At 52.7% G+C, this 25,646-nt stretch overlaps 1 protein-coding gene across 2 annotated transcripts in view; it reads right to left on the reverse strand.

Moving 5' to 3' along the window:
* Positions 1–364: 364 nt before the first annotated feature.
* Positions 365–25,646, reverse strand: part of myo1ha (myosin IHa) — a 153,696-nt gene continuing 128,414 nt past the window's right edge. For both annotated transcript variants that reach the window (XM_072478208.1, XM_072478122.1), the window contains exons 29-32: positions 19,796–19,866; positions 18,390–18,487; positions 4,662–4,761; positions 365–3,347 (exon numbers count right to left, since the gene is read on the reverse strand). In XM_072478208.1, coding sequence (XP_072334309.1) covers positions 3,321–3,347; positions 4,662–4,761; positions 18,390–18,487; positions 19,796–19,866 — 296 coding nt within the window. In that variant the 3' untranslated portion in view covers positions 365–3,320. The remainder of the gene's footprint in view (positions 3,348–4,661; positions 4,762–18,389; positions 18,488–19,795; positions 19,867–25,646) is intronic.

Here is a 25,646-nt window from a genome sequence, read left to right on the forward strand (position 1 = left end):
GTCCAGCACCACGGCACAAACCATCATTTCAAAAGGCAAACTGGGCTGTCTGGAGGCCTGGAATGATAATCCTGAGACATCCCAACAGCTTATAAATTCAGTTAATTAAACTGGTCTTATCAGCAACTCCCACATCCCATGGATGATAAGAAAAAAAATCCCTGGTTAGTGCATTCCGAACCCCTGTTAAGCAAAAGCACCTCAGGTAAGGAACCGAACACTAATTATTTTTGAATAATATTTTCAAATGTAAATAAGCTGGTAAATACTAAAAATAATAAAGATCATTCTAGAAAGCAAAATAGCGCTTTTATTTTCATATTATGTACACACATTTTTACGGTGTATACAATACTATGCCGTGCTTCTGTGGATAATATATATAGATATTTTAATTCTATTTTTGTCACGTTTTCACAGATTAAAGATGACACAAATTAGTTCCCACTCGTCATGCCTCCCACCTTCACTGGTGGGCTGTTTTCCAGAAGTGATGTTATTCTGCAAGCTGTGATTCTCGGTAAAGCCCATATCACAAGTACAACTTAATTTAAGTAGCAACGGTGATTCATTTCCATTTTAAACTGTTAAACAGCGAGGTAGACCACAGAGGGAGACAGCAGTTTACATTTATTCATATTTTACTTTGAACGCAAAGAAGGATCCAAAGGACATCAAAGATCTGCGTAGGGAAACCTGACAGCCATATGGGGAAAGCGGATGATGAGAGGAGTTTTGCTGGGGCTTTTTACAGGAGAAGCCAAAGGGAAAGAGCTTTCCCAGAGATTCTAACCAAGGTGGTTGAAGGCCTTGCGATGGAAGGGGGAGAGCAAGAGGCCCGAGTCCGAAGAACATAGGACCAGAGAGTTGAGGGGTCAAATGGCCTCCTTTTCCTAATGCTCGCAAAGTCAATTATCGCGTGGCATCAATTTTCAGGGGTTAAAGTGGGCGTGCAGTGTTCGATATGATGGGCAATGTGCTTGCTCGTTCTGCACCAACTACCCGCCCGCCGCACACCATGTTGCTTAAGGCGCCCTGTAGCCATTAAGCCATCGGATGTGCAAATTGAAGGCCGATCACCCAATTCCGACCACCGAAGGGTAATTGGTTCCAGCTGATTATAGACCGGGGAGTTTTCTCAGGTAAAAAGTAGTCAAATTAAACTGAGTTTGCCAGCAAAGAAAGGCACATAGAACAGTACAGCACAGAACAGGCCCTTCGGCCCTCGATGTTGTGCCGAGCTTTGTCCAAAACCAAGATCAAGCTATCCCACTCCCTGTCATTCTGGTGTGCTCCATGTGCCTATCCAATAACCGCTTGAAAGTTCCTAAAATGTCCGACTCCACTATCACAGCAGGCAGACCATTCCACACCCTAACCACTCCCTGAGTAAAGAACCTACCTCGGACATCCCTCCTATATCTCCCACCCTGAACCTTATAGTTATGCCCCCTTGTAGCAGCTACATCCACCCGAGGAAATAGTCTTTGAACGTCCACTCTATCTACCCCCCTCATCATCTTATAAAACTCTATTAAGTCGCCTCTCATCCTCCTCCACTCCAAAGAGAAAAGCCCTAGCTCCCTCAATCTTTCCTCATAAGACCTACCCTCCAAACCAGGCAGCATCCTGGTAAATCTCCTTTGCACCCTTTTCAATGCTTCCACATCCTTCCTATAGTGAGGTGACCAGAACTGCACACAATATTCCAAGTGTGGTCTCACCAGGATCATGTACAGTTGCAGCATAACCCCACGGCTCTTAAACTCAAGCCCCCTGTTAATAAACGCAAACACACTATAGGCCTTCTTCACGGCTCTATCCACTTGAATGGCAACCGTCAGAGATCTGCGGATATGAACCCCAAGATCTCTCTGTTCCACCCCATTCCTCAGAACACTGCCGTTGACCCTGTAATCCACATTCAATTTTTTCCTACCAAAATGAATCACCTCGCACTTATCAGGGTTAATCTCCATCTGCCATTTTTCGGCCCAGCTCTGCATCCTATCAATGTCTCTTTGCAGCCTACAACAGCCCTCCACCTCATCCACTACTCCAACAATCTTGGTGTCATCAGCAAATTTACTGACCCACCCTTCAGCCCCCTCCAAGTCATTGATAAAAATCACAAATAGCGGAGGACCCAGCACCGATCCCTGTGGTACTCCGGTGGTAACTGGTCTCCGGTCTGAAAAGTTTCCATCCACCACCACCCTCTGTCTTCTATGATAGCCAGTTACTTATCCAATTGGCCAAATTTCCCTCTATCCCACACCTCCTTACTTTCTTCATGAGCCAGCCATGGGGAACCTTATCAAACGCCTTACTAAAATCCATGTATACGACATCAACTGCTCTACCTTCATCTACACACTCAGTTACCTCCTCAAAGAATTCAATCAAGCAATTGATTTTTAATAAAATCGCCTGTATGTGGAACCAGGAAGAGCAAAGTGATTCTCCCGGCTTCACATTACAACTGTCCACTGCTGCCTTCCATCAGCCACCTCCCAGCTCCTCCCCCACCTTCCCACATCCAACCTGGATCAGGTGGGGCCCTCCCCTCTGGCTGACCTTTGCCCTTTTCGGGATTAGCGCACTGACTATTGGGGCCTGGCTGATGTTCTCTCTCTGTCATGTCCTGATGGCACAAAAGGACCATTTTCAACTGGTTCCCTTGCACACCACCTTTGGTGCGATGCTTTGAGGCTAACGGGCTTGGTCTGGGCCTGGAGGAGGTCGCAGGGCTTTACTGAGGAGAGGCTGTGGAAGAATTTAAAGGAAGATTTTGAATCTCAGATGGCGATGGGTAGCCACTGTACCCCGGCGAGGATGGTGAGTGAGACATTGTACGGGACAATATGAGGAGCTGCTACATAAGGGAGAGTATTCCCTGCAGGTGTCACTACACGGGGATCATGAGCAGGAAACCTTGCTGATTCCTCTCGTCCTAGCTCAGGGGTGTTGAATCAATTGGAGCGCCGGCATTGCCACATTGGCTGAGATCAACTAACAGGACAGGACGAGGGTCGGATGTGTGACTTCCTGGTTCTCTCACTGGCCACACCAAGATCCGCCCATTGAATCAAACCTCTTCTGCATCTGGCTGTTTGTGACTTGCAGACACTGAAATGGCTTGTACAAGGAGACATTATTGGACAGGCCCATTGCCCCAAACATACACTGTATGGAAGGACAACATGTGACATGTCATTGAGTGGGTAACGTGGTAATACAATGAATACCTTTGGAACTTGTAGAAAATTGCTACTTCCCATGAAATTTATAAACAAAAACAGATGGATAATAATGGAAGGTCATCGAGACTTTACTCTTGGGGTCATCTGTGAAAGTAAAAAGAGAGAATACTTGTTATAACAGCTCTGCCGGAATGAACATTCAATAACATTCAGATCATTGATCTGTGTGTTTCTGCTTATTAACTAACCGGTAGGATATTATTCCCTTGCAGAGATGGGAAATGATGGGAATTCGCAGTTCTGGGAATCTAGGCCGGAATTCTCCCCTACCCGGCGGGGCGGGGGGTCCCGGCGGGATGGAGTGGTGGGAACTACTCCGGCGTCGGGCCGCCCCAAAGGTGCGGATTTCTCCGCAGCTTTAGGGGCGAAGCCCTCACCTTGAGGGGTTAGGGCCCATCGCGGGCCAGAGAATCGGCGGGGGGTGGGGGCCGCCGACCGGCGGTGTGCGATTCCCGCCCCCGCCGAATATCCGGTGCCGAAGAATTCGGCAACCGGGGGGCGCGGGATTCATGCCAGCCCCCGGCGATTCTCCGACCCGGTGGGGGGGTCGGAGAATCTCGGCCCTAAGTTCTGTTTAGGGACCAGCAGTCTCTTAGATCTGCTCAGGGCCTCACTGGTTCGGGGATTAGTAATGTGGTGAAATTGTGAGATTCACACAGCAAATTGCCCAAAACATGGTGATTTCCTTTAAGGTATGTGGTTGCGCTGGCTAGGCCTGCATTCACTGCACAGCCCTAGTTGCACTCGAGAAGGTGGTGGTGAGCTGCCTCCTTGAACCGCTGCAGTCCCTGAGGTGTAGGTACACTCATTGTGCTGTTAGGGAGGGAGTTCCAGGATTTTGACAGGAAACAGTGAAGGAGATTCATAGAATCCAAAGAATTTACAGTGCAGAAGGACGCCATTCGGCCCACCAAGTCTGTACCAGCTCTTGGAAAGAGCACCCTACTTAAGCCCACACCTCCACCCTAACCCGTTTCTGGACACTAAGGGCAACTTATCATGGCCAATCCACCTAACCTGAACATCTTTGGACTGTGGGAGGAAACCGGAGCACCCGGAGGAAACCCACGCAGACACAGGGAGAACGTGCAGACTCCGCACAGACAGTGACCCAAGCCGGGAATCGAACCTGGGACCCTGGAGTCGTGAAGCAACAGTGCTAACCACTGTGCTTCTGTGCCGCCCTAATTCCAAATCAGGATGATGAGTGACTTGGAAGGGCATCTCCAGGTGGTGGGGTTCCCATGTGTCTGCTCCGTTTGTCCTTCTAGATGGTGGTGGTCATGGGTTTGGAAGCTACTGCCTCGGAAGCTTTGGTGAATTCCTGGAACTCACTCTCTCAACAATGAGATTTCAACCTAATCCATTATACCAATAATACGGATAGAAATTTCTTACCACCATCAGATGACCATTCTTGCCTTTGAAAACCTGTGATTCATGGCCTGAGGTGAAATCGACAATACCTTCCTTCCCTGGTTGAATTGTGAATTTCAAGCTGAAATGGAAACATTTATATAGAGGGTCAAACTCCGTTAAATTATTATGTTTACAGAGCAAAATATATATATAATCTGCAGCAATTTTTCTAATTTGATCACAAAGTTCTGTTATAATACTGTTACAAACACACTGCCCTCCACTGTCGACATAAGTCTTTCAAGTTATAGCACACACTCTGTTACATGTCGCATTTGTCGTGTTGGGTGTTCCGCTATACAAACAAACCAACACGGTTGTAGATGGTACAACTCTGTTTTATTATTCTTGATAACATCTACTGTATACTTCTGGCTGTGGTTCGTACTTTACCAGTTAACCTGTGGACCCAGCCCTTGCACTATCTTAGAGAGGCACTCAGCACATGGTGTATGTCTGAGTGGCACGCTGTGAGCTCTGTGCCCTGAGCTATCTCCTGCTGGAATGAGCGGGAACTGTGGTGTTCCCCATTTTATAGTGCATGTGCTCTCACTGGTGATTGGCTGTGATGTTGCGTGTGTGTTGATTGGTCCGTCGACCTGTCCATCAGTGTGTGTGTGTTTGCACCATGATATGTTTATATGAATATCATGACATCCCCCCTTTTCACAAGAATATGTGCCTATATGGTAATAAATATTGGTGTGTGCTGAGTGCAGCTGAATATGAGTGTGCAGTATCTACAACATGTACATGAGGCTAAACTATATACATAGGAAGGTGTCAGGTGCAACATAGCAACGAGGTTGTACCACAAACAAAACAAGTGCAATCATCAAACATCGAAAGAGAACTCCTGGAATGACAAAAAGAGAAACACATTAACATTGTTGCATAAGAATTCAGTGAGTCCAATGTGCAAACAGGCTCATAAGTCCAGCCTAGTTGGTGGGCGCCGAATTCGGGTTGACCGCCTCAAGGGTGGGTCAGGATCCACCGGCTGAGGAATGGGCCTGGCCACGGGCGATAGAGGAATAGGAAGAGTGGCAGGAAGCTCCACGAAGTCGACATCAGGGGCAACAGGAGGGCGTGGCACCGGTGCATGATCACATAGCGAGCGCGGAAGCAGCCGGAGGGCTCTCCGATTACGCCGGCGAATGGAGCCACCAGGCATGCGAACCAGGAATGAGCGGGGAGCCACGCGACGGAGAACCTCGGCAGTTGCCGACCAGCCACCCTCTGGTAGGTGTATGCGGACGTTGGCTCCAGGCGCCAGGGCAGGAAGATCAGTTGCCCGAGTGTCATGTGCCACCTTCTGCTGAGCACGCTGCTGTCGCATCCTTTGCAGTACTGGAGCATGGTCGGGTTTAGGAACATGAATGGACGGTACAGTGGTCCTGAGGGCATGACCCATCAACAGCTGGGCTGGTGAGAGGCCTGTGGACAGTGGGGCCGAGCGATAGGCCAGCAGGGCTAAACAGAAGTCAGATACAGCATCAGCAGCCTTGCATAGGAGCCGCTTCAAGATATGGATGCCCTTTTCCGCCTAGCCATTTGACTGGGGATGCAGAGGGCTGGACGTCACGTGTGTGAAGCCATACGAAGCGGCAAAAGAAGACCATTCTTGGCTCGCAAAACAGGACCCATTGTCCGACATGACGGTAAGCGGAATGCCATGGCGAGCGAAGGTTTCCTTGCATGCTCTGATTGCAGCTGGTGATGTCAAATCGTGCAGGCGTATGACATCCGCATAATTTGAAAAATAATCAATTATGATGACGTAGTCCCTGCCGAGCGCATGAAAAAGATCCACACCCACCTTCGCCAAGGGGGATGTTACCAACTCATGGGGCTGAAGCGTCTCAGGGGGTTGCGCCGGCTGAAACCTTTGGCAGGTGGGGCAGTTGAGCACCATGTTGGCGATGCCGTCGCTGATGCCCGGCCAGTATACAGCTTCTCGGGCCGTCCGCCTGCACTTCTCAACCCCGAGATGGCCTTCGTGCAGTTGTTCGAGGACCAGCCTGCGCATGCTGTGTGGAATCACAATCCGGTCCAACTTTAGGAGGACACCGTCAATGATGGCCAAGTCGTCTCGGACATTGTAGAATTGTGGGCACTGTCCCTTGAGCCACCCTTCCGTTATGTGGCGCATCACACGTTGTAGAAGGGGGTCAGCCGCAGTCTCACGGCGATTATAGGCCAGACTTGCATCATCAGCTGGCAGATTGGCTGATGTGAAGGCCGCATGCGCTTCGACCTGACAGACGAACCCCTCCGAATCGGGCGGTGTGCTCACTGCTCTGGAGAGGGCATCCGCGATGATGAGGTCCTTACCCGGGGTGTAGACCAGTTGGAAGTCGTACCTCCGGAGCTTGAGCAGAATGCGCTGGAGACGAGGGGTCATCTCATTCAGGTCCTTTTGTATGATGCCGACCAGGGGGCGATGGTTGGTTTCCACGGTGAACTGAGGGAGACCATACACGTAGTCGTGGAATTTATCTATGCCGGCTAACAAACACAGGCACTCCTCTTTTTTAAAAAAAAATGTTTATTCAAATTTTTCCAACAAAAGTTTTTAACAAACAAGCCCCCCGCCCATAACAAAAAGAAGAAAGAACACAAACATCACAATCAAAAATAATAAACTACTGATACATTGGGTTTTTCCCGCATATATTAATCCCCCCCATATGACATTCAAGAGCACCCTTGGGGAAACCCCCCCCCCCCACTGCCCAAATACCCCCCCGAAAGAACCCCCCCCCCCTCTCTCTCCCCCCCCGCCCCCCGGGTTGCTGCTGCTGCTGACCTCCTCCTAGCGCTCCGCGAGATAGTCTAGGAACGGTTGCCACCGCCTGAAGAACCCCTGCACAGACCCTCGTAAGGCAAACTTTATCCTCTCCAACTTAATGAACTCTGCCATGTCATTTATCCAGGCTTCCACACTGGGGGGCTTCGCGTCCTTCCATAATAACAAGATCCTCCGCCGGGCTACCAAGGACGCAAAGGCCAGGATACCGGCCTCTTTCGCCTCCTGAACTCCCGGCTCGTCCGTTACCCCAAATAGTGCCAACCCCCAGCTCGGCTTGACCTGGGCTTTCACCACCTTGGACATAGTCCTCGCAAGACCCCTCCAAAACCCCTCCAGTGTCGGGCACGACCAGAACATGTGGACGTGATTTGCCGGACTCCCCGAGCACCTCCCACATCTGTCCTCCACCCCAAAGAACCTACTCATTCTCGCCCCTGTCATATGCGTTCTGTGAACAACCTTGAATTGTATTAGGCAGAGGATGGCGCAAGAGGAGGAAGAATTAACCCTACTCAGGGCATCAGCCCACAGACCCTCATCAATCTCCTCCCCAAGCTCCTCCTCCCATTTGCCTTTCAGCTCCTCTACCAAAACCTCCTCCTCTTCTTTCATCTCTTGATAGATCGCCGAAACCTTGCCTTCTCCGACCCATACACCTGAAATCACCCTGTCCTGAATCCTCTGTGCCGGGAGCAACGGGAATTCCCTCACCTGCCGCCTCACAAACGCCCTCACTTGCATATACCTGAACGCATTTCCCGGGGATAACCCAAACTTCTCCTCCAGCGCCCCTAGGCTCGCAAATGTCCCATCTATAAACAGGTCCCCATTCTTCTGATCCCTGCCCGATACCAGCTCCGAAACCCCCGATCCATCCTTCCCGGGACGAACCGATGGTTCTCCCGAATCGGGGACCAAACCGAGACTCCCATCTCGCCCCTATGCCGTCTCCACTGCCCCCAGATCTTCAACGTTGCTGCAACCACCGGACTCGTGGTGTACCTTGTCGGCGAGAGCAGCAGCGGTGCCGTCACCAGCGCCCTCAGGCTCGTGCCCCTGCAGGACGCCATCTCCAACCTCTTCCACGCTGCCCCCTCTCCCTCTATTACCCACTTACGGATCATCGCCACGTTGGCTGCCCAATAGTAGCCGCACAGATTCGGCAGCGCCAGCCCCCCCTGTCCCTGCTACGCTCCAGAAACACCCTCTTTACCCTCAGGGTCTTATTTGCCCCCATGAAACCCATGATGCTCCTACATACCTGTTTAAAAAAGGCCTTAGTAATCACAACGGGAAGGCACTGGAACACAAAGAGAAACCTCAGGAGGACCATCATTTTAACCGACTGTACCCTGCCCGCTAGCGAGAGTGGCAGCACATCCCATCTTTTGAAATCCTCTTCCATCTGCTCCACCAACCGCGTCAAATTGAGCTTGTCCAGGGCCCCGCAGCTCCCAGCCACCTGGATCCCCAAGTACCGAAAGTTCCTGTCCGCCCTCTTCAATGGTAGGTCGTCTATCCCCCTTCCCTGGTCCCCTGGATGCACCACAAAGAGCTCACTTTTCCCTACGTTGAGTTTATAGCCCGAGAAGTCCCCAAACTCCCTTAGGATCCGCATGACCTCCACCATCCCCTCCACTGGATCTGCCACATACAGCAACAGATCGTCCGCATACAGCGACACCCGATGTTCCTCTCCCCCTCGGACCAACCCCCTCCATTTCCTGGACTCTCTTAGTGCCATGGCCAAAGGCTCAATTGCCAATGCAAACAACAAGGGGGACAGGGGGCACCCCTGCCTCGTCCCTCGGTGCAGCCGAAAGTGCTCCGACCTCCGCCGATTCGTAGCCACACTCGCCACCGGAGCTCTACATAGGAGCCTGACCCAACTGATAAACCCCTCCCCGAACCCAAACCTCCGCAGCACTTCCCAAAGATACTCCCACTCCACCCGGTCGAAGGCCTTCTCCGCGTCCATAGCTGCCACTACCTCCACCTCTCCCACCACCGACGGCATCATTATCACGTTTAAGAGCCGCCGCACATTAGTGTTTAGCTGCCTGCCCTTTACAAATCCCATCTGGTCCTCATGAATCACCCCTGGGACACAGTCCTCAATTCTCGTAGCCAGCACTTTTGCCAGCAACTTAGCATCCACATTGAGGAGCGAGATCGGTCTATACGACCCACATTGCAGTGGGTCCTTCTCCCGCTTCAGAATCAGTGAGATCATCGCCTCCGACATTGTCAGGGGCAGGGTCCCCCCCTCCCTTGCCTCACTGAAAGTTCTCACTAACAACGGGCCTAGCAGGTTCACATATTTCCTATAAAACCCGACCGGGAACCCATCTGGCCCCGGGATCTTCCCCGTCTGCATGTTTCCCAATCCTTTAACCATCTCCTCCAACCCAATTGGCGCCCCTAAACCAGCCACCTCCTGCTCCTCCACCCTCGGGAACCTCAGTTGATCCAAAAATCGTTGCATCCCCTCTTCCCCCGCTGGGGGCTCAGATCTGTACAGCTCCTCATAAAAGTCCTTAAATACCTCATTTACTCTCACCGCACTCCGCACCGTATTCCCCCCGCTATCCTTAACTCCACCTATCTCCCTCGCTGCCTCCCTCTTACGGAGCTGGTGTGCCAGCATCCGGCTCGCCTTCTCCCCATACTCGTACGTCGCCCCCTGTGCTTTCCTCCACTGTGCCTCTGCTTTCCCCGTGGTCAACAGGTCGAACTCCGTCTGGAGGTTCCGCCGCTCCCTGAGTAGTCCCTCCTCGGGGGCCTCTGCATATCTCCTGTCCACCCTTAAGATCTCCCCCACCAACCTCTCCCTCTCCTTGCCCTCTCTCTTCTCCCTGTGGGCCCTAATGGAGATTGACTCTCCCCTGACCACCACCTTCAACACCTCCCAGAGTACCCCCACCAGCACCTCTCCGTTGTCATTGGCCTCCAAGTATCTCTCAATGCACCCCCGCACCCTCCCGCACACCTCCTCATCCGCCAGTAATCCCATATCAAGACGCCACAGCGGGCGCTGGTCCCTCTCCTCTCCTAACTCCAGCTCCACCCAGTGCGGGCCGTGGTCTGAGATGGCTAAGGCCGAATACTCCGTTCCTTCCACTTTCGGGATTAGCGCCCTACTCAAAACAAAAAAATCTATCTGGGAGTAGGCTCTATGGACGTGGGAAAAGAATGAGAATTCCCTGGCCAGGGGCCTAGCAAACCTCCACGGATCCACTCCCCCCATCTGGTCCATAAACCCCCTAAGCATCTTGGCCGCAGCCGGCCTCTTCTCCGTCTTGGATCTGGAGCGATCTAATGCTGGATCCAGCACCGTGTTGAAATCCCCCCATTATCAAGCTTCCTACCTCCAGGTCCGGAATCCGACCCAGCATGCGCTTCATAAATCCGGCATCATCCCAGTTCGGGGCGTATACGTTTACCAGTACCACCCACACCCCCTGCAACCTACCGCTCACCATCACGTATCGATCCCCATTATCCACTACTATATTCTTGGCCTCAAACGACACCCGCTTCCCCACCAGTATTCCAACCCCTCTGTTCTTCGCATCCAGCCCCGAATGGAATACCTGTCCTACCCATCCCTTTCTCAACCTGACCTGGTCTGCCACCTTCAAATGTGTCTCCTGAAGCATGACCATGTCTGACTTCAGTCCCTTTATGTGCGCGAACACTCGGGCCCTCTTAACCGGCCCATTCAGGCCCCTCACATTCCACGTTATCAGCCGGATTGGGGGGCTTCTCACCCCCCCCCCCCCCCCCCTGCCGACTAGCCATCTCCTTTTCTAGGCCAGTCACGTGCCCGCGCCTCCCGCACCCTCCAGTCCCCCAGACGGTGGACCCCCGCCCCGACCACCTCTCCTATTTCCAGTTCCCCATTGGCCAATGCAGCAGCAACCCTATAACCACCCCCCCCCCCCCCCCCACGCTAGATACATATCTAGCTCTTTTGCTCCCCCCATAACACTCCCGTAAGTCAGCTGACTCCTTCTGACCCCGGCCTCTCCCGCCTTCCCATCAACCCCCCCAGTGTGGGAATCCCCCCTCCCCCTCCTCCCTAGCCGTCAGTGTGCGCTCCTTCGACCCCCACCCCCCCCCACCCTCCGCCCTCCTTCCCTAGCGCGGGAAAAAGCCAGCGCTTTTCTGAGCCTGCCCCGCCCCCTCTGGCACAGCTCCTTTTGAGGCCTTATCTCAATTCCCCCATCCCCGGGCCTCCCCTCCCTCCAACACCGGCGCCCACACTCTCCCCACCAAATCCCTTCATCCATCCCCATCCAGCACCCAACCAAGGGAACATTCCCTACACGTAGTTAAAACCATATATACAGCAAACATCACCCCCACAACAACAAACCCTCAATTTGAGTCCAACTTTTCAGTCTGTATAAAGCTCCAAGCCTCCTCAGGCGTTTCGAAATAGTGGTGCCGATCTTAGAACGTGACCCACAATCGCGCTGGCTGCAGCATACCGAACTTCATCCCCTTCTGGTGGAGCACCGCCTTGGCCCGATTAAAGCCAGCTCTCTTCTTGGACACCTCTGCACTCCAGTCCTGGTAGATTCGGATCTCCGTGTTCTCCCACCTGCTGCTCCGCTCTTTCTTGGCCCATCTCAGGACACACTCTCTATCCATAAACCACTCTCACCACTACAGCCCTTGGCAGCTCGTTGGCCTTGGGTCTCCTTGCCAGGACCCGATGAGCCCCATCTAGCTCCGGGGGCCTCGGGAAAGCTCCCGCGCCCATCAGCGAATTGAACATCGTGCTCACATATGCCCCGGTATCGGGCCCCTCAACTCCTTCAGGGAGACCCAGAATCCGAAGATTCTTCCTTCTCGACCTATTCTCCAGGTCCTCAAATCTTTCCGCCCACCTCTTGTGCAGCGCCTCGTGTGCCTCCACCTTCACCGCCAGGCCCAAGATCTCATCCTCGTTCTCCGAGGCTTTCTGCCGCACCTCCCGGCCCTCTGGGTCTCCACTAGCTTCTCAATCGCCGCCTTAATTGGCGCCAGCATTTCTGTCTTCAGCTCCTCAAAGCAGCGTTTAAGAAACTCCTGCTGCTCCTGCGACCACTGCGCCCATGCTGCTTGGTCTCCACCTGCCACCATCTTGCTTTTTCTCCCTCTCACTTTTTGCTGCTCCAAGATCTCTTTTTTCACCGCTCCACTCCTGGTCCAATCCATATACTGTCGGGGGGATCTTGCTGTCACCTTCCCACACTGGAAGCCGTCGAACAAGTGCTGTTGGGGCCCCTCTAGAGAGCCCTAAAGTCCGTTCCCAGCGGGAGCTGCCGAACGTGCGACCTATTCAGGCATGGCCACAACCGGAAGTCGTCCCAGGCACTCCTTCTCAATCTGCGCATAGCGCTGTTCTGTGGGGGTCATGGCCCGCGAGGCATAGGCGACCGGGGCCCATGATGCAGTGTCGTCCCGTTGCAGGAGTACTGCCCCAATGCCGGACTGGCTGGCATCAGTCGAGATCTTTGTATCTCGAGTAGTGTCGAAGAACGCCAATACCGGGGCGGTGGTGAGCTTGATCTTGAGCTCCTCCCATTCCTTCTGGTGTGCGGGCAGCCACTGGAACTCCGTGGACTAGGTGGCGAAGAGCCGTTGTGTGGGAGGCAAGGTTGGGAATGAACTTCCCCAGGAAGTTGACCACCCCGAGAAAGCGTAGGACTGCTTTCTTGTCTGCCGGCTGCGGCATGGCTGTAATAGCTGTCACTTTGTCTGCATCCGGACGCACTCCTGACCGGGATATGTGGTCCCCCAGAAACTTTAGCTCAGTTTGGCCAAAAGAACACTTGGCTCGGTTGAGGCGCAGGCCGTGTTCTCGTATCCGAGCAAAGACGCGCTGGAGACGACTGATGTGCTCCTGTGGTGTGGTGGACCAGGTGATGACATCATCAACATAGACGTGCACCCCTTCGATGCCCTCCATCATCTGTTCCATGATCCGATGAAACACCTCGGATGCCGAGATGATGCCAAACGGCATCCTATTGTAGCAGTACCTGCCAAAGGGAATGTTGAAGGTGCATAGCTTCCTGCTGGACTGATCCAGCTGAATCTGCCAAAAACCCTTTGAGGCATCAAGCTTTGTAAAAATTCTAGCCCAGGCCATTTCGCTCGTGATCTCTTCCCGTTTGGGTATGGGGTAGTGTTCCCTCATGATGTTATTGTTCAGGTCTTTTGGGTCGATGGCAGATCCGGAGTTCGCCAGAGGGCTTTTTAATGCACACCATGGAGCTGACCCATGGCGTAGGCTCCGTGACCCGGGAAAGCACTCCTTGGTCCTGGAGATCCTGCAGCTGCTGCTTGAGGCGGTCCTTGAGTGGTGCTGGGACTCGACGAGGTGCGTGAATGACCGGGGTGGCTTACGGTTTGAGCCGTAGTCTGTAAGTGTAGGGCAGTGTGCCCATGCCCTCAAAAGCCTCCTGGTTGTGGGCGAGGAATGAGTGGAGCTGTGCCCTAAAGTCTGCATCCGGGAAATCGGACGTGCCTTCTGGAGACAGAGTGTGTACCCGCTGAACGAGGTGGAGAACCTTGCACGCCTGTGCGCCTAGCAGGGAATCCTTCGAGGATCCAACTATCTCAAAGGACAGTGTGGCTGCGTGTGAATTGTGTGTTACCTCGAGCTGGCAGGATCCCATGGCCGGGATAACATTCCCATTGTAATCGACCATCTGACAGCGGGATGGCCGAATCGGTGGTTTGACCTTCAAGGCGTAGAAGGCTGACCATGCAATGAGATTGGCGGAGGCACCAGTGTCTAAATGGAATGTGATTGGTGATCGGTTGACCGTCAGGGTGGCACACCATTCATCACCCGGATTGACGCTGTGCACTGGCATCGGCTGGTGGGTCCTACTTGGGGACATCCGATTTCTGTCAATTACCACAACGCGGAAGGCTTCCCGGTCGTTGGTATCACTGGTCTGTACGTCGTCAGGGTATGATTCAGTGTATGGAGGCTGAATGGCCCGCACGTCCCTGCGAGGCTGGCGGAATTGGGGAGCGTTGGCAGGTTGAGCTGCTCGACAGCAGGCAGCGTAGTGGCCCATCTTGCCACAGCGGAGGCATTGTCGATTTTTCGCTGGACATTGCCGCTTTAAATGTGCGGATCCACAGTTGCCGCACGTCGTGACGTCATGGCGTTCATTGCGCCACCGCGCATGCACAGTTCGGTCCTGCGTAGAGCACGCCTGCGCGTCACGTCCCTCTGCGTCAATATCTCTTTTGCGCGGGAGGCCGTGGAAAGCGTGCAAAATGGCTGCCCTCGTCCGGGCCGCGGGCCGGGAGGAACTCGATGGAGTGGACCCGCTCGGCCGCGTGGGATCCATGCTCTGCCGATTCGGCCGCCTGGAATTGGGAGTACCGGCTGGTCATGTTTTCGTGGAGGACACAGGTTTCAATGGTGGTGGCTAGGGTGAGGCTCTTTATTTTGAGGAGCTGCTGGCATAGGGTGCCAGAGGAGACCCCAAAAACTATCTGGTCCCGAATCATAGAATCGGAGGTGGCCTCATAGCCGCAGGACTGCGCGAGGATACGGAGGTGTGGCAAAAAGGATTGAAAAGGCTCATCCTTACCCTGCAGGCGCTGCTGGAAGAGGTACCTCTCGAAGCTCTCATTCACTTCAACGCTGAAGTGTTGCTCAAGTTTTAGAAGGACCGTCTTGTACTTCGTCTTGTCCTCTCCGTCCGCGAATGCCAGGGAGTTGTAGATGTGGATGGCGTGTTGCCCTGCTGTGGAGAGGAGGAGGGCGATCTTCCTGGTGTCGGATGCATTCTCCCTGTCTAGGAAGAGCTGGAAGCACTGTTTAAACAGCTTCCAGTTGACGCCGAGGTTTCCAGCGATTTGGAGCGGCTGCGGCGGGCTGATGGTGTCCATGGTGCAGGATGGTGGATCGCTGAAGATGTGCAAGTAGGTCTCACAGTTGCTGGCTTCCAATCCTGGTACTATGTCGTGTTGGGTGTTCCGCTATACAAACGAACCAACACGGTTGTAGATGGTACAACTCTGTTTTATTATTCTTGATAACATCAACTGTATACTTCTGGCTGTGGTTCGTACTTTACCAGTTATCCTGTGGACCCAGCCCTTGCACTATCTTAGAGAGGCACTCAGCACATGGTGTATGTCTGAGTGGCACACTGTGAGCTCTGTGCCCTGAGCTATCTCCTGCTGGAATGAGTGGGAACTGTGGTGTTCCCCGTTTTATAGTGCATGTGCTCTCACTGGTGATTGGCTGTGATGTTGCGTGTGTGTTGATTGGTCCGTTGATCTGTCCATCAGTGTGTGCGTGTTTGCACCATGATGTGTTAATATGAATATCATGACAGCATTCTCATTCCAAAGTTTTGTTTCAACTCTTGTCTTTGTTATTCAATCCAGCGCTAGCACTGCCTCACCCTCAGTATAAGATTCTCAGTTCCAACATTTCTGTTCCTTGCCCACTCCAATGAACGGCTTTAAGTTACAACACTTTCTGTTACTTGTTCCTCCATCATTATCAGACCCTTGGTTGTAATGTGTTGTCCACTGCACTTTAATCTACATATTTGCATTGTTAACATAGTCACTGCTGTCTGCCATTGTCAACTACATTGACTTCATGGCTCTAGAATTTCACATATTTATCAGGTGGTACTAGCGCCATTGGTACCTGCAGTGGTTCAAGAAGGCCAATCACCATCACCTTCTAAGTGTAACTAGAGATCCCATCCTTGCCAGTGCGCCGCACATCCTTGGACTGAACCTTTTAAAACGTTGCCCAATCATGGCCAGGATGTAAATTAACCCAAGGAGCACACAATCATCGTTGGCAATTTGCAAACTGCTCAATAAACAAATTTACTGCCCCAAGTTCAGTCTCAGTCTGCGTTATGTTCGCTGAAATCAGCTGAGGCAGTTGTTGGGACTTGGCTGTATTGGCCTGAACGTCCCTGAGTTAGGATGTGGTAAACCTGCCAGGACTCACACTCTGACTGCGAGCACTGCTCCTGCTGAGAGGCACACCCGTGGGGCAGATCGGGTAATGTTCGGAGTGCATTCCTGGGGCCAAGGCGCCCACTGTCTGAGCCAGACCAGAAGGACTGTCTCGCGGACAAGTTCAGAACAGCTGCCAGGGTTTGTAATGCCAAGCTGAACGTGAGCCAATGCCTTCAAAGGGAAAGAAGACCGCCGAGTAAAGCAGATAGATTTTGTCAAAGACCCGAGTACGAGAATGTACGAACAGAAGGAGGCCATTCGACCCTTCCAGCCTGTTCTGCCTCTCAATTGTGGCTAATCTCCTTCAACTTCCTGGTTCCAGAACCCTTGATCTGCCTGCCTAACAAAAACCTATCAATCGCTGTTCAGAAATTCTCTTTTTTTTAAATAATTTTTATTAAAGTTTTCACAAAATATCAACAACAAAGTGTAAAAGGAACCCAATAAAATTAAATACAAAACAAAACAACCCAGTGCCCCCTCCCCCTATACATAAATAATATATTAACACCCACCGAAACACATAGCAAATATATACACCCCCTCAGATCCCCCAGTATAGACAAACAAAAATAAAATAGAACACCCCCCCCCTTCCCCCAGTTGCTACTGCTGCTGACCATTGTCTACCATTTTGCCAGGAAGCGCAAGAACGGTTGCCACCGCCTGAAGAACCCTTGCACGATCCCCTTAAAGCAAATTTTACCATCTCCAATTTAATAAACCCCGCCATATCGTTGATCCAGGATTCCACGCTTGGGGGCCTCGCATCCTTCCACTGAAGAAGAATCCTTCGCCAGGCTACCAGGGACGCAAAGGCCAGAATACCGGCCTCTTTCGCCTCCTGCACTCCTCTGCAACCCCAAATATTGCGAACCCCCAGCCCGGTTTGACCCTGGATCCTACCACCCTCGGCACTGTCCTCGCTACGCCCTTCCAAAATTCCTCCAGCGCTGGGCATGCCCAGAACATATGGGTGTGGTTTGCTGGACTCCCAGAGCACCTAACACACCTGTCCTCACCCCACAAAACCCGGCTCATCCTTGTCCCGGTCATGTGTGCCCTGTGCAGCACCTTAAACTGTATGAGGTTGAGCCTTGCGCACGAAGAGGAAGAGTTCACCCTCCCTAGGGCATCTGCCCACGTCCCCTCCTCAATCTCCTCCCCCAACTCCTCCTCCCACTTACCTTTCAGCACCTCCACCGAGGCCTCCTCCTCCTCCTGCATCACCTGGTATGTTGCCGAGATCTTCCACTCTCCAACCCATGCCCCCGAGAGCACCCTGTCCTGTACCGTGTGTGGCGGCAGCAGCGGGAATTCCATCACTTGCCGCCTGGCAAACACTCTTACCTGTAGACACCTAAAGGCGTTTCCCGGGGGGAGCCTGCACTTCTCCTCCAGCTCACCCAGGCTCGCGAACTTCCCATCCACAAACAGGTCCCCCAACCTTCTTATCCCTGCCCTGTGCCACCCCGAAAACCCTCCATCTATTCTCCCTGGGCCAAACCGGTGGTTCGCTGTTCATAAATTCTCAATTGGCCCTCAGACTCTGCAGCTTTCTGAGGGAGGTGATTCTAGATCTTCACTTCCCCTTGTGTGGAAAAGTCCTTCCTGGCTTCTAACTTTAAAGTCATGCCCCCTTGCTGTGGACTCCCCCACCAGAGGAGATAGTTTATCTTTATCTGTTCTACCAATTTCTTCAATTATCTTCAACACTTCAGTCGATCATTCCTTCAACTTCCATATTCAAGGGAATGCAAAGCTAAGTCTATCCAAACTGTCCTGATGGTTTGACCCTTATTGCCCATGTGTAATTCTGTGTTGAGTAGAAGTGTGCAGTACATTTGCATTTCTTTTGGCCTGTGCCATTTTTTTTCTTTACCTACCTGCCCTGAACAATTTTGAAGCTGTTCTGTTTGCTGGCCATTGTACAGAGCTTGGTCACCGTCTCAAACACATTGTCACACTGCAGAATGACGTCGCCCTGCATACATGAGACAGACAGTCAGCACAATACCTAGTAGAGGAGGCATCTCCACCATCGTCACATGTGGCACAGGACTTTATCGTAAGTAATGTTCAGCATGGCAGTGATGTACTGCACAACGGAGATTTGAGAATATGGGCCGGCTCAGCGGCAAAATGGTTAGCACTGCTGCCACACTGCGCCCGAGTCTCAGGTTCGATTCCGACCTCTGGCGACTGGCTGTGTGGCGTTTGCACATTCTCCCCATGTCTGTGTGGGTTTCATTCATCTGCTCCCACAGTCCAAAGATGTGCAGGTTAGGTGGAATGGCCGTGATAAATTGCCCCTTAGTGTCCAAAAGGTTAGGTGGGGTTATGGAGATGTGGGCCTGGGTAGGGTGCATTTTTGGAGGGTCAGTGCAGACTTGATGGGCCGAATGGCCTCCTTCTGCACTATAGGAATTCTATGATTCTATGGCCAGAATTCACATGGCGATGGGGGCCCTATCTTAAAAGTCCAGCGCAAGCCCAAATCCACAAGGCCGGAAGGGCCTGAGCTGATGTAATGGCTGTTGGGCTGTTAATTGGCTTCTGGCGAGACCTCCAGCCCCCATCTGGGAGGACATCCTGTCTCTGAGAGCTGTTGCCTAATCAAATGGCTGGCAGATCTCTAGTCGAAGCAGCACCATTGGGAGTGGTTGCCTCTGCTGAGACAGCAGCCAGTCCCCAACACCGACTGTCACAGAATCAGTACAGCACAGGAGGTGGCCATTCAGCCCATCGTGTCAGCACCAGCTCACCAGGTCAAGGTGGCCCCTGTGGTGCTGTGCATCACTGTAAATACATGTAAGCTAGCCAGACACTAGAGGGAGCACCAGAAACATCACACACACACACTCAACCAATAGATAAGTTAGGTGGGATGCGACCAATGGACATTCACGATACACAAGGAGGTGACACGACCACAGAGGGGCATTACACCAACCCATACATAAAGGACACCACACACATGATCTGCCCCTTTTGGCCAGTGGAGACAGTCAGTGAGGAGAGGCACAGGGTTGATTCACTATTACACCCACCACGTGGAAGACAGCAGCTGGTTAGTCAGTTTAGGTAGCTAGAATAGGATTAGCAGTAGTGTCCAACTCAAGTTATAAAAGTGTACATAGTGTAAATAAATGTGTTGAAGTTATCTACACGTCTGGACCTTCCTTTGACAAATGCAACACAAGGAAGCCGCTTATATTACAAAGGAAACATAACAAAACAGCCCCCTATATAAATGAGAAGAAAATGAAGTAGCAAGGAGCTGAATCTTTACTTTCTGATTGTTGTTCTCACAGGGAACGTGGATGACGAATACCCCGTCACTCAGGTTGCTGACAGACACACCTAAAGGAGACAGAGAAATGCAGCGTGAAGTGAGTATTGTCCAATTCCCACAAAGCCCCTTGGCATGACATCATAGCGTCCACAGCATCATAGAATGGTTACACCACAGGAGGCTATTTGGCCCATTGCATCTGTGCTAGCCCTCTGAAGGAGCTACTCACCGAGTGCCACTCACTGCCTAATCTCCGTAGACCTGCAAACGTTTTCCTCACAGATCATAAATCCAATCCCCTTTGAGAACCTCAGCTAACCCTGCCGCCGCTACACACCCAGACACTGCGTTCAAGATCCTAGTCGCTGGAACTTTCCCTCATGTCACCATTGCTTTGTTTTGCCAATTGACTTCAATCTGTGCTCTCTTGTTCTCAATTCCGAAACCGAGTACAGTTTCTCCTCATCTACTCTGTCCCAATCCCTCATGATGTTGGAATACCTCAATCAATTTAATCCCGTTGCTTGTATAACCGAGGCCTACATTTCTCACCAGGTGGAGCGGGTAATTAAGATGGCCATGATGTGGAGATGCCGGCGTTGGACTGGGGTGGGCACAGTAAGAAGTCTTACAACACCAAGTTAAAGTTCAGAAGTCAAACTTAATTACTGGAATCAGGAGCTTTTGGAGCGTAGCTCCTTCGTCAGACTCACCTGCTGAGCTTTTCCAGCATTTTCTGTTTTATTTCTGGGGCGACATTCTCCGACCCCCCGCCGGGTCGGAGAATCGCCAGGGGCTGGCGTGAATCCCGCCCCCGCCGGTTGCTGAAGTCTCCGGCACCAGAGATTCGGCGGGGGCGGGAATTGGGCCGCGACGGTTGGCGGGCCCCCCCTCTCGATTCTCCGGCCCGGATGGGCCGAAGACCCGCCGATAAATTGCCTGTCCCGCCAGCGTAAATTAAATCACCTACCTTACCGGCGGGACAAGGCGGCGTGGGCGGGCTCCGGGGTCCTGGGGGGGGCGCGGGGCTATCTGGCCCCGGGGGGTGCCCCCACGGTGGCCTGGCCCGCAATCGGGGCCCACCGATCCGCGTGCGGGCCTGTGCCGTGGGGGCACTCTTTCCCTTCCGCCTCCGCCACGGTCTCCACCATGGCGGAGGCGGAAGAGACTCCCTCCACTGCACATGCGTGGGAAACTGTCAGCGGCCGCTGACGCTCCCGCGCATGCGCCGCCCCGATATGTAATTTCCGCATCAGCTGGCGGGGCAACAAAGGCCGTTTCCGCCAGCTGGAGGGGCGGAAATTCCTCCGGTGTCGGCCTAGCCCCTCAATGTTGGGGCTTGGCCCCCAAAGATGCGGAGCATTCCGCACCTTTGGGGCGGCACAATGCCCGTCTGATTGGCGCTGTTTTGGGCGCCAGTCGGCGGACATCGCGCCGTTTCGGGAGAATTTCGCCCCCGATCTCCAACAGCTGGGGTGGTTTGCTTTCTTTAACAAAATGATCTTGGCTGGAGGGCTTGGGTAAGTGGACTAGAGTGTGGCAGGCAGAGGGGATGGTATAGGTTGGGGTGGTGGGAATGCGTGGGGGCGTGGTATTAGATTGGGGGGGGGGTGACGTCCGGGGACTGAATGGGCCGGTTAAAAGGTCGCGGGTGTTCGCGCACCTCAGGAGCTTGAAAGCGGGGGTGGTCTTTTTGCAGGAGACACGCCTCCGTGTGAAGGACCAGGTTAGGTTAAGGAAGGGGTGGGTCGGGCAGGTTTTTCATTCGGGGTTTGATTTGAATTCGAGGGGTGTGGCGATTTTAATGAGCAAAAAAATGGGATTCGTGAGTGCGAAGGAGATGAGGGATCAAGGTGGGAGATATCTGATTGTGAGTGGGGTATTGGAAGGGGCACCGGTAGTGCTGGTAAATGTGTATGCCCCAAATTGGAATGATGTGGGTTTTATGAGGGGGGTGCTGGCAGCAATCCCGGATTTGGCCACGTACCAGTTGATCATGGGAGGAGATTTTAACTGTGTCCTGGAGCCGAGGGTGGATAGATCGAGCCCCATGTCGATGGGTAAGGTACAACTGGCAAGGGAGCTGGGGGGGTTCATGGAGAGGATGGGTATGGTGGATCCATGGCACTTTCAGAATCCAGGGGGAAGGGAGTATTCCTTCTTTTCACACGTCTATAAGGTGTATTTGAGGATTGATTACTTTGTAGTGAGTCAGGAGATTTTGGTTGGGGTGGAGGGAGCAGAGTATGTGGGGATAGTTATCTCGGACCATGCACCCCACTGGTTGGATATTCGGTTCAGTGCGGGATGAGAGCAGAGGCTGGGGTGGGGGTTTGACTCGGGATTGTTGGCGGATGGAGGTTTTTGTCATAAGGTGCGGTTGGCGATTAGGGATTTTGTGGAGTTCAATCAGAATGGGGAGGTGTCGTCGGGCATTTTTTGGGAAGCACTGAAGGCAGTGGTCCGGGGAGAAATTATCTCATTTACGGTTCGTGCGAATAAGGAAAGGAGGGCGGAACATGACCGTCTAGTGAGCGAGATAGTGGAGGTGGACAGGGAATATTCGAGGGTGCCCACCGTGGAGGGAATGGCGAGGAGGAAAAAGTTGCAGGGGCAATTTGACAGGCTGACAACGGGGAGGGCGGTAGGGCATCTGCGTAGGGCAAGAGGGGTGCAATACGAGTATGGGGAGAAGGCGAGCCGCATGCTGGCGCACCAGCTGCAGAGGCAGGCTGCGTCCAGGGAAATATTGAAGATCCGGGCTGGGGCTGTGGTGACAGAGCCAGGTAAGATAAATGAGGCACTTAGAGAGTATTACCAGGGACTTTATGAGGCAGACCCAGGAGGAGAGGAGGGGGACATGGGGTGGTTTCTGGACGAGCTGGAATTTCCCCAAGTGGAGGAAGCAAAGAGGCAGCGTTGGAGGAGCTCCTGGGGCTGAGGGAGGTGCTGGATAGTATCAGGGGTATGAAGTCGGGGAAAGCCCCTGGGCTGGATGGGTACCCGGCAGAATTTTATAAGGAATTTGCGGCGGACCTGGCACCACATCTGTTGGGGGCGTTTAATGAAGGGCTGGAGAAGGGGGAGTTGCCAGAGACGATGAAGCAGGCAGTAATCACACTAATCCCCAAAAAAGGGAAGGATCCGGTGGAATGTGAGTCGTGTAGACCCAATCACTATTGAACACGGATGTGAAAGTATTGGCTAAGTTGTTGGCGGGGAGGATGGAGGATTGTGTCCTGGGGGTGGTTGTAGAAGATCAAACAGGCTTTGTGAAGGGCAGGCAGCTCACGGGTAATATAAGACGGCTGTTGAATGTGGTGACGAATCCGTCAAGAGCTCTGGTACCGGAGGTGGTGCTGTGCATGGTGGAGTGGCGGTACTTGTTCGAAGTTTTGGGAAGGTTTGGGTTTGAGCTGAGATTTGTGGCATGGTTGCGGTTGCTGTATGTGGCGCCAAGAGCGAGGGTGAGGACGAATTATATGAGCTCACGAAGCTTTGACTTACACAGGGGTACGAGGCAGGGGTCGCCACTGTCACCGCTGCTGTTTGCGCTGGCCATAGAGCCATTGGCAATGGCTCTCAGGGGGTCGGCAGGGTGGCAGGAGATAATGAGGGGACAGAGGGAGCATCGGGTGTCACTCAATGCCGATGACCTCTTGCTGTATGTTTCGGATCCGTTGGAGAGAATGGGAAGGGTTATGGGCCTGCTGGGAGGTTTGGAGGGTTCGCGGGGTACAAGCTGAATGTAGGAAAAAGCGAGGTATTCCCGGTGAATGAGCTGGCACAGCGGGCTAATTTAGGGGGGATGCCATTTACGGTAGCGAGGGATAAGTTTAGGTACTATGGATTCAGGTAGCGAGGGAATGGACGGGGCTCCATAAGTGGAACTTAACAAAGCTGGTGGAGGAGGCCAGGGGGGATCTTAAGAGGGATACACTGCACTTAACGTTGGCGGAGAGGGTCCAAGTGGTGATAATGAATATTCTGCCAAGGTTCTTGTTTATCTTTCAGACTCTCCCGATCTTTATACCAAAGGCCTTTTTTCAGAAAGTGAACACAATCATCTCTGACTTTGTATGGGCGAGGAAGGTGCCGAGGGTGGGGAGGACCCTGCTACAGAGGCAGAGGCAGCAGGTGGGGTTGGCGTTGGCCGAACTTGCTTCATTATTATTGAGCGGCGAATGTGGACAAGGTGCGGCAGTGGTGGGAAGGAGAAGGGGTAGAGTGGGTTAGGATGGAGGAGGAATCTTGTAAGGGGTCTAGTTTGAGGGCTATTGCCAATGGCTCCGAGTAGGTATTCAGGGAGCCCAGTGGTGCAGTCCACGGTGAAGAGATGGAATCAGCTGAGGAGGCATTTTAGGGTGGAAGGGATGTCGGTGCTAACGCCGCTGTGCGAGAATCATGGGTTTGAGCCGGGGGGGATGGATAGTGTATACAGGAGTGGAGGGAAATGGGACTTTGCACGGAAGGTCTGAAAGGGGTTCCCTAAATTGCCGGGTTACACCCTGCTGGAGCGACTGCTGCTTCCGGATGTGGAAGGGGAGGGAAGAATTGCGGATATATATAAGTGGCTGGGGGAGCAGGGAGGCGAGCGGGTGGTGAAGATCAAGGAGAAATGGGAAGCGGAGTTGGGAATGGAGATCAATTGGGGAGTATGGAGTGAGGCACTGCGAAGGGTAAACAGGACCTCCTCTTGGGCAAGGATGAGCCTGATACAGTTTAAGGTGGTGCACAGGGTGCATATGACTCAGGCGAGAATGAGTGGGTTCTTTCAGGGGGTAGCAGATGAATGTGAGAGGTGTGTGCGGGGGCCAGCGAATCACGCGCACATGTTTTGAAGTTGTGAAAAATTGGGAAGATTCTGGGTTGGGGTGTTCGCAGTCTTAGCCAGGATAGTGGAGGAGGGAGTGGACCCGGACCCTTTGGTGGCGATATTTGGGGTTTCAGAGAAGCCGGAGCTCATGGAGAGGAGGAAGGCCGATGTCGTGGCCTTCGCCTCTCTGATTGCGCGGCGACAAATTTTGCTGGAGTGGCGGTCGGCATCGCCCCCGGGGGTAGCGGCTTGGTTGGGTGACCTGTATGACTTCCTGCGGTTAGAGAAGATAAAGTATGAGTTAAGGGGCTCAGCAGGGGAGTTTGAGAAAAGATGGGGGATGTTTGTGACCGTGTTTGAGGAGCTGTTCGTCGTGGGGGGGGGGGGGCGCATGGCTGATGAGGAGGTAGGTTGAAAAAGGAGAAAAATCTGTACAAACTGTATAGTTGATCGTTGGGAAGAATGTTTCCAGGGGTGTTTATTTGCTGTAACCTACTTTGATACAAGTTTGAATAAAATGCGTTTAAAAAAAGGGGGGGGGGGAGATGGCATAGGAAGAAGGGGTGAAATGGGAGATGAGATAGGGATGATGTGAGAGGTGTGGCATGAGATGGACAGCATGGGAAGGATGGAATAGCATGTGTCAGGTAAAATCGTGATGATGTGCAAATATCAGGGATAAAAATATACATTTGTTTTAACTATTGGGAATGTTTAAAAGCAAGGCCAGTTTGGTTATTCTTTTGAAACTAGTGCCTTTGATATGTTGATGAGCCTAGCAGCACTACAGGCAGATGCTTACCTAAGGCAAGCTGGTAACAATGGGGAACAGAACATAGAGGGTTCGAATAAGGAGTTTGACGTTCAAAAGAGGAGCCAAGGGCTGAGGCCTTCCAGGCGTTCCTGCTGGTGGCAACTCCCCAATGCAGGTTCCCCCATGATGGAGAGTATGAACAAGAGGAACATCCATTTACAGCGGTGCACGGAAGGCCACGCCACCGGCCAATGGCAAACCATCTCCATGCCGCAAAG

The sequence above is a fragment of the Scyliorhinus torazame genome, chromosome 1 (genome assembly GCF_047496885.1).
Source record: "Scyliorhinus torazame isolate Kashiwa2021f chromosome 1, sScyTor2.1, whole genome shotgun sequence".
Taxonomy (NCBI): Eukaryota; Metazoa; Chordata; class Chondrichthyes; order Carcharhiniformes; family Scyliorhinidae; genus Scyliorhinus; species Scyliorhinus torazame.